We start from the raw sequence: 9,355 nt of genomic DNA on the forward strand, positions 1-9,355 counted from the left end.
ATTTTTATTTTTTAAACTCTGAGTCTAAAAACTACTTCAAGTATATCTTTGGAGTTTTTAACTTTTAGTTTTAACTAAATTTACACATCTAAAAGCAAATAGCTACTTTCCCAAACCCTCTTATGTATATAAAAGACATAACTTTCAGCTATCTAATTTTACCAAATATGCCGTAGTTTAAACTTTAAGAATGAAACATTTTTTGGAACATGGTGATTTCTTTAAATAAAAGGTTTGTATCCTTTGTAGTGTGTGCATAATTTAGTTTCTTATGAGTAATATTTTTACGTAAATTTTACTGTATTCCTTTTACATTTTAGTAATAATAATACTTTGATTCACATATAGAGATAATTATACATTTTTCTGATCTTATGCCAAGAGAACAAAAATAGTTCTAACTTTATAGCCACATTCATGGCAAATATTAAATTGCAACAAACAACTCAACACAAACATTATCACTTCCTTCTTAATAATTGAAGGTTTTTTTACCGCATGTCAATCTCTCGTTATTTTTGACATTTATCATTTTGTGGTATTTTTGAAAAAAAATATTATCTACTTGTCAATTTTTGGTTTGTTTCAATTTTTAAAATTAAAGTCATTTACTATATATGCAAAGTATTAAATATCATATATATGATATTAAATTGCAATAAATACATTTCTTTCTTTTTTATTTTAAAATTATACATTAAAAAATATTAATAATTTACACTTTAATGTTTAATCTTTTTTTAAATCAACATGTGTAATACACGGGTCTCACACCTAGTAAAATAATATATATGATTTAGCATTAAGTTTATGAATATTATGACTATATATATATATATATATATATATATATATATATATATATATATATATATATATATATATATATATATATATATATATATATATATATATAATAAATGTAATTGGTCCCATATCGAAGATGGGAGAGAAATAGTAATGTGGGGAGTGGCTATAAAAGGGAGGTTAAGGGAAATGGAAAAGGCATGATCCTTCAAAGCAAGTTTTAATGGGAAGTGATGAGTGGTCATCGCTCGCAATTAAACATGCGAGATGGGGTGTCTGCCTAAAGCTTTACGACAATCAGGCACCTCCAATTCATAACCATCTGATCCCTATTTTATTATAGTTTCAAATTTTATTTGATTTAATTTCATTTCTAAGCTTTTTTTTGAATGTATAAACTATGTTTCTTTCATTCAAACCCAACTCATTCTTTTTATTAAGACTTGTTTTCTTGTCTTTATTTATATAAATAGGGCTATAAATAAACATTAAACCTATAAATATTTGGAAAAATGTTTTAAAAACGTCCAAAAAAGATTATTTAAGTTTTGCATGTTTAAAAGTTGCCATAAAATTAATGACATGGTATTTATTTCTTTAAATCTTAGGGATACCTCATAATAAAGGAACGACTTGACTCTCCTGCATCGTCTTTCTTTCGGTATGTGATGGGTTCATCTTCTTCTAGTAAAGTGGGAAGAAATGAGATGAAGTAGAACTGAAGTTACTGCATATACTGGGACTATTTTGCGATTTGTGAATCTTGCTTCTAATAAACCTTGGTTATTTAGCTGATTGTGTTAAATAAATTCTGTATAAACCTTTTACAATTTGCGTGTAATTGAGGGGTAAAACTGTCCTAATTCCACTAGTAGTGAGAAATGTCACTAAACTAGGGTGACAGATTGATTGATGTTTTAGAGATAGAAATCAGTTTGCTACAAAGTATTTGGAATTTTTTTCTAGCTTTTTCTAAGGAGAACATGGTGTATAGTAACGTATATACATGGGTATTTTGGGCAATATTCAGCAAATAACAATTTGGCTGCTAAAATCAGTAATTTTAGGGTAAATTACACGGATGGTCCCTATCGTTTGGGGTAATCTGTGCGTTTACTCCCTAACAATTTTTTTTAAATCGGATCATCCTTGTGTTTACTCCCTAACATTTTTTTTAAATCGGATCGTCCTTATAGTTTGATTTTGTTGCGTCGTTGGTCCCTGAATGACTTAAAATGACCAATATACCCTTACTAAAAAGAAATCGACTAATATGTGTGGGTCCCACCCACCAAATCTTTTACCCTTTCTCTCTAATATCTTTTTCCCTTTCTATCTACAAAAATGAGAATACGGACCATCAACACCGGCACCGGACCTAAAACCTCTGACCTCCTCAACCCCCATTTTGGTTTTGCTGATAAAACACGAAGGTGAAAAAGATGGTGATGGTTCAAAGGTTTCTGGCGATCCAACGAAGGCGAAGGCCATCTTCTCTCCCATTCCCCTCCTCTGTCGCCCTGTCACCACCAACCCCCTAACTATATCTTCTCCATTTCATATTTGACCCCAAATCACTCTAATGTAAAAAAGATGCCTCTAAGCTACCATTTTCTTCTCCTATATAACTCCAAAAGTATTTTGATCAGTTATGTAGATCTGTGATCTCGACCCTTACCCAGTGCTCACGTGTAAATCGGTTATGGAGAAACTGATTTTGTTCGTCAATGGATGTATGGAAGAAATCGATTTATTTGGTTGTATCAGAGGAAATGAGGGAATGTCTGAAATCACGGAGGTTGCCTGACGTTGGAGTCCGAAGGCGGATGCTTGATGACGGAGACCAGTGACGGTAAAAAGCACCGATTTCCTGTGAAACGGAACGTCGGAAAAGGAGGTGCTCCAACTAAGAGAGAGGGAAATAGAGACGATGGGGCAAGCGGCAGTCGACTTGGTCGGTCATCGTCGCGAGTCACATTTTGCAGCGATATTTAGGGCACAAAGGGGGTAATTCTGGGGTTGGGGAGATGATGAAGCATGTGTACAGTGAAGAGGAGGAGAAAGGGATATTACTCAGGTGGGAGGAAGGAGGCAGTCAACATTCTGGATACACGTGAAACCATATTCAAACGCGAGAGAGAGGAATGCGTTTGTATGGAGGGACGGATGAAGTTTTTTTTTTTTATTAAATTATTCTATTTAAATAACATATAAATAATAAATAAATCTGAAAATAAAATCATAAGGTAAAAAGTGTCTTTTTATGTTTAGTAGACACCAAATACGCAACAAATTATAGTTTAAGAGACTTTCCGAGTTAAAAAAAATTATTAGGGACTAAACGTGCAGATTACCCCAATCCACAGGACCGATCCGTATAATTTACCCTAATTTTTATAGTTTGGTCATAACATGTTAAAACAAGCCATTTTTTTTTCTATAAACAAGAAGAAAAAGAAAAATCAAGGCTGAGGAGGAATATGTCAAAACTAAAGAAGAAAATCTTAAAATTTGTATTTATGTTTGACTTCCAAAGCAAATGTCGACAACAAAAAGCAGCGTATCCAAATTAGCCGTACAAAAGAACCAACATGAACCATCAAACAGATAAAAAGGTTTTTTTTATCATATTCAATTAATTAACAAATAATCTTGTTCATGTTTGTTTATATTCGCGAACAAGGTAAATAAAACATATACACGAATGAACATAAAAAACATAATATATATTAATATAATAAAAAACTATTTAACATATATAAACATAAATAAACTTACAAAAACAAACATAAACCAACATTCATGAACATAAATGAATAAATGTGACAATTGTTAATGGTCGTTCGTTTAACTAAAAGAATAAAAATTTAATTAATAAATAAACTAATAAAAGAATAAAAATTCAATTAATAAATAAACTAATATAAATGAATTTTCAACTGAACGATTTATAAACGGTCATTTAAACATGCGATTTATTTACACTTCTACCTCTGCAATCCAACTATGATTTGTTTTCACAATCCAATTCAAACCAAATTTTTAATAATATAATACGTAATTATTTTTACTCTATTAATAATGTTTTTAATTTATTTTGAAACAAATAAATTATTGTTTATTTAATTATAAAACTTAATATATATATAGACAAAAAGATTATTTTATGTAATGGATAAACAAAATTATAATCATAACATGAAATATAAAACTACAAATATAAAAAATACAAATTATTTAATTATTTATCAATACAACATATATGCTGTGTTTCTTCCATTTTTTTAATTCATTTGTTGATCGAAAATTGATTTTTTTTTTTTTTTTTTTTTTTTTTTTTTTATTTTTAATTTATAACTTCAACTTTGATGCCCCTTTAATAAGCCTTATTGCACATAGTTATACACCACTTTATTAGAAGCCTTACATTTTTACTTTTTTTCTGTAACAATTTATTTTTCTTTTTGTGCTGCATCTCTTTATGTTGGGTGTTTAATTGTTAAATTTATTTTTATTTTTCATTTTTTTTCTTTGTGCTACATATTTAATTTTTAAATCAACATCTTTTTTAGAGTTTCCAGGTTGGAATAGACACAATATTCTCTTATTCTATAGTCCTTGTTTTTTCCATGTTTGCACCATTCTCTTTATTATCCACTCCATATTCAAGATGGAAACATGTCGGGTCACAATCTAGCTCAAAATCCATTTCGGCTGTTTACACATAACATCGTTAAAAACAATATTGCTATTAAACTTGTTCCCAACTTGCCTCGTAAATTAAATGAACTTCATTTTCTAAAATCTTTCATACACATTCCACTTCTTTTTTTATATGCTTCTTGGTATAAAATGATAAAACATATTATCTGAACATTAACAACATTTTGAAAGTTTTAAGGTTTGATCCTTGGACCTCCTACGTGGATTTATCAATGTTTACTATATAATAATATCTTTCCAACGATCCCACCATTACAAATTGAATCTTTTGTGTGACAAATATTAAAAAAAAAATAAATAAATAAATAAATAAAACAACCCACGACATAATCTCATATAATATTTAGTACACCCACCTCATGTATGTATTACGATATAAGATTATATATTATATGATATATACACATATAATTAAGATGCAAAGCATGTGTTGTATCAACAGCTCAAAAAGTTGTACCCAATCCATCCATCTAACCTTGAAATGTATATATATGTACCAACAGCTTAAAAACTTGTACCCAAACCATCCAAAACATCCAACATATCGGCATTCGTGTACCCTAATTCCCTCCTAGGTGAGCTCCCCATGCTTCGACTCGATCTCGATGCAAAACCCTTCAATCTCTTCTTCTTCACCATCACGAATTCCTGACTTTTGCTGATTCCGGGAACCAACATCCTTCGCTTCATCACCTCCTCCAGAAGATTCCGATCTTCCAATGAGATCTGAACGCGTTGAACCTTTCCATTGCCTTTCAATCGAGATGGATCTACGACAACGCCATTGTTACTCGGTGGAGGTGGAGATCGAGCAGGAACGTATTTTGGAACCTTGTCTCTGAATCTCACAAGGCTTATTAAACGGTGAAGCCAGATGATTAATTCAAGTATGTACCGATCCATCTTCTGTTTATCAGCGTGATAAAGTGTTTGAAGCCGGATAACATTGTTTCCCCCTGTTGTCTTCTTCCCAAACTCATTGCTGTTGAAAAAAAACAAATCCAATTAGGTCAAATACGAAGCAGAAAGAAATCAAAAATCGATATGCATAAGAATTGATTAGCTTATTACCACGTGTTTGCCCACTCTCCCACCCATCCAAAACCTTGATGCGCTCTATAAACACAAAATTGAATAATTTCAAAGTATTAGGAACACAAATCGAATTGTTTGAAGCATTGGTGTTTATACATGTTCTTAAATACAAATACATACTTGGTGGTATCTGTAGCTACTGGAACCAGCCATTGGAGTGTTTTTTCCATTTCTGCCTTGATTTGAGGCATTGTCATCTGAAATATATATAACACACTTTCTCTGTAAGAATCTCGCTAATTGAAACTTTTTGCACTCATGATATATACAATCTATTTTTAATTTTCATATATAATAACAAGTTACTCTTATATTTCGTTTACCCCTTCTTTGGAGTCAAGTGCTTGCAAACGAGATCTTAAAGCTGTCTTGACATTTGTTGGCAAACCGTTGTATAAATTGTCCCTAATATTAGGAGGCAATGAAATAGGGCGAGATGCCTGTATAATAACAATAATAATAATAATAATAATAATAATAATAATTAATCACAATAATGTTAATTTAAAGATTAAACTAAAATAAATCATGATTACAAAAAGTGAAGAAAAATGGAGAACAGCTTACAATGTTGTCCATTTGAGTGATTAAGTTGGCGTAGTGTAAAGAAAGCCCCGCAACACCTAATGTTTCGGGCTTTTTATGGACCTCTTTGTCATTGATTGTTGAACTTGGAGCTAAAAGTAATAATCAAGGATTTTATGAGCTAAGTTTTGAATGTTGTATAAAGAAATATATTTAATCCAAGATTTTGATACCATTTTCATCAAAAGCCTCCACAATTGCTTGATGGATGTAGGTGACAACATCTACAAGCTTCTCCACAATCTCTTCCAAACTTTTAGACCAAAGAGATTTCTTTTTCAAGCTTCTCACGAGTTTTCTTTGATGTTTTACATCACTATGTAACATTGAGAGACTCTCTCCTACAATGTAAAGAAATAATCAACACCAAATAAAAATAATAATTCAAAGGCAAAAAAAGCTATTAGAGACGTGCTTAATAACAAAAATTGTTACTATTTTTTATCTATAATTATACGTGTCTAACCTTTTCGAGGAAGATTCAAGGCTTCAACTTCCTCAAGCTTACGTCTGTAATCTTGTTCAAATCTTCCTAAAGCATGATACTCATGATATAATTCCTACAACAAACAAAATAAGATATTAAAGCTTTCAACTTTGTGATGTATATGGAATAAAACTTTGAACTTATTGATGCATATAGAATAAAGTTTTTAACTTTGTAATGTATATCAAAAAAATCTATTTAACTTTGTGAATGTATACAGAATAAAGCTTTGAACTTTGTGATGTAAACTGAATAAACCTGTAAATTTTGTAATGTATATCGAATAAATATAAGCAAATTACCGAAGTATATTGAGCAAGATTGGTCAATTCTTGCATAGTAATTTCTGCCTCCTCTCTTAGCTGTTGATTTGTTAACAGATCTGTATCCAATCTGATTCATCAACAGTCAAAAAGTCAAAATCCAGTTCCAATTTCATAAAAAAAATGTCAAAATAAACAATCGGATTTTTACCTCGAAAAAAACCGACCCAAATTATGCCATTGTGGATCTTTACACATATCCCCAAACCTTACAACCTCTCTAGAAAACACATCAAGTTCCTCCCTACAAAAACAAAAGACCATGTTATAATTTATAAAAACAAATATACAAATTGGTTTAAATGAGATAATAAAGGAAGAAGAAGATGAAGATGAAAATCTCACCTCTTGTCAGAAGCTGCAATACGTAACAACTCCTTTGAATCTGTGGAAACTAAAAGCTGAACGCCTTCTGAATGCAAAATCTCTTTTTTAAGAGTCTTGATATTTTCTTGAGAAAGTGATTGCATTAAATTGGAGCCTTTAACAATGGTGTTAGCTACTTCAAATGCAAGGATTGATACTTTATTTCCTCTTGAAGCCATATTTGATACAAATCCACTATTAGCATTTAAATTTATCATACTACTTCCTAATGTATCCAACACTTCAAGACCTACACTACCAGCTTTTCCAAGAAATGTGCTCACATGAGGTGCCTATAAAAATACAAGATCAAGAACATCACTTTAGTACAATTATTGTTTTTTTGTAAAGAAATGTCTTAAATTGGTTTTTTATCATATGAATTATTGGTTAAATCTTTAACTTTTAGACAAATAATCAACATTAGAAGTTTATAATGGAGCTTTCAGTCCAAATTTCTAAAACATGTCACCATGTCAGAAAAGGTTGAATATATACAAGATTATAGAGAAGTTGTATGAATATGTTTTTCGATATACACAAGATTATAGAGAAATTGTATATGGTTTTGTTTCAAATCTAGAAACCAATTTTTTTCATTCATCTTCAATTCTAGATTTCCCTTTTCATTTTTCAGTTTCAATTGCAGGAATCAACATTCAACAGTCATCCTAAAGTTCCAATTTCAGATGATCTTGTGTGTGTGTGTGTGTGTGTGTGTGTGAGAGAGAGAGAGAGAGAGAGAGAGAGAGAGAGAGAGATTGAACATACAGACCTTAATAGCCCCAACCCTAGCTGGAGTAGATGGTTTCAATTCTCTTGAAATGGAGAACATCAGTTCGCCAGAATCATAAGGAGTTATCCTCCTATGATAAACATCATCATCGTCATCATCATCATTATCATGATGTGAATAAGAAGAATATAAACCTGAATCATCATAATCATTCTTCTTCGTCTGCCGACTAAAACTCGTCGCCGATTTCAACTTCCCTGAAAACCCCAAAATCCCCTTATCACCGCCATACTCGGCCGCTACGCTCCGCTTCAACGTTCCACCAGTACAAACCCCTCCCATTTCACACAATTCCGATTACTCTACTGCGTTGTTTTACCTGAAAAATCCGCTTGATTGTTCAACATCGCAGTGTTACCAACCACATCCGAAATTCAAAGAAATCGACGAAGAAGATGAACGAGATGCGAGCTTATGTATCACCACAAAAAGTAGAAGAAGAACAACACAGATAAAGAGTTGAGAATATTGGAACGATGATTCGTTGCTATGAAGGCTTATGATATGATTATAAGAACACGCTAATTGATGGGGTTTTTTTATTTTGCCAATTGGGGAATTTGGGTTGAATTGAAAATTCGAGATTTGGATTTTGATTGACGAAAATGATTCTAAAAGACAAAAGAGCAATAAGAACACAAGATTAAAGGGTTTGACTCTTCTTTAGTTTACTCTCTCTCTCTAGAAATTTTCTTCTCAATTTCTCTTTCTAGTTTCTAGATATCTTCGGGGGGGGGGGGGGGGGGGGGGGGGGGTGGGTATGCAGTTGTGAATTTAATTATGAAAGTCGTCTACCCTTTTTTGAGTTTTGACTAGCATTTATTAACCTATATATAATACTAACATTTTGATTTTTGTTAGATTTTATTTTGGGAAACAACTTTTATTTCTATTTGGTTTTTTACACAAGTAGCCTTTGCTTCAATAATTTATTAGGGATTTTATTTTATTTTACTCTTACATCTTAAGTATTTATCGTATGCACGAAGATATATCATATATATATGGGTAAATCATACAAAAAACACTCTTTTTACACAGAAATTCGATTTTGACACTGTGTTTTTTTTTGTGTCAATTTTGACACTGTGTTTTTCAATTTGTTACAATTCTGACCACTTGATCGGTTAACCAGGTTGCATGCTGATGTGACATGCTGACGTGTCAGTTTTG

General features: G+C 31.4%; 1 protein-coding gene and 1 non-coding gene across 2 annotated transcripts; one reads left to right on the forward strand and one right to left on the reverse strand.

The window, feature by feature from the left end:
* The first annotated feature begins 1,032 nt into the window (after window positions 1-1,032).
* Window positions 1,033-1,137, forward strand: LOC145071736 (small nucleolar RNA Z279/snoR105/snoR108). Its single transcript, XR_013690745.1, has one exon. It is a non-coding gene; the product is annotated as a small nucleolar RNA Z279/snoR105/snoR108 (small nucleolar RNA).
* Window positions 1,138-4,812: 3,675 nt separating this feature from the next.
* LOC145066203 (protein PSK SIMULATOR 2-like) lies at window positions 4,813-8,878 on the reverse strand. Its single transcript, XM_079013413.1, has 11 exons — window positions 8,162-8,878; window positions 7,366-7,679; window positions 7,172-7,264; window positions 7,000-7,090; window positions 6,677-6,770; window positions 6,384-6,551; window positions 6,193-6,302; window positions 5,949-6,065; window positions 5,746-5,822; window positions 5,602-5,646; window positions 4,813-5,512 (listed from the first exon to the last, which is right to left on the reverse strand). Exons 1-11 carry the CDS (start codon window positions 8,462-8,464, stop codon window positions 5,035-5,037), a joined length of 1,890 nt encoding a protein of 629 aa, XP_078869539.1. The 5' UTR covers window positions 8,465-8,878; the 3' UTR covers window positions 4,813-5,034.
* Window positions 8,879-9,355: the final 477 nt, after the last annotated feature.

This window comes from Lactuca serriola, chromosome 8 (assembly GCF_051521515.1).
Source record: "Lactuca serriola cultivar US96UC23 chromosome 8, Lser_US96UC23_V15, whole genome shotgun sequence".
NCBI classification, from domain to species: Eukaryota; Viridiplantae; Streptophyta; class Magnoliopsida; order Asterales; family Asteraceae; genus Lactuca; species Lactuca serriola.

What these genes read in the sequence shown, in the direction of transcription:
- LOC145066203 (XM_079013413.1), bottom strand. Translation starts at nt 8,464, where the DNA reads ATGGGAGGGGTTTGTACTGGTGGAACGTTGAAGCGGAGCGTAGCGGCC. An exon ending in CTTGAATCTTCCTCGAAAAG is followed by an intron (nt 6,552 to 6,676) that starts GTTAGACACGTA and finishes TTTACATTGTAG; the next exon opens with GAGAGAGTCTCTCAATGTTA. An exon ending in GGAGAGTGGGCAAACACGTG is followed by an intron (nt 5,513 to 5,601) that starts GTAATAAGCTAA and finishes TTTTTTCAACAG; the next exon opens with CAATGAGTTTGGGAAGAAGA.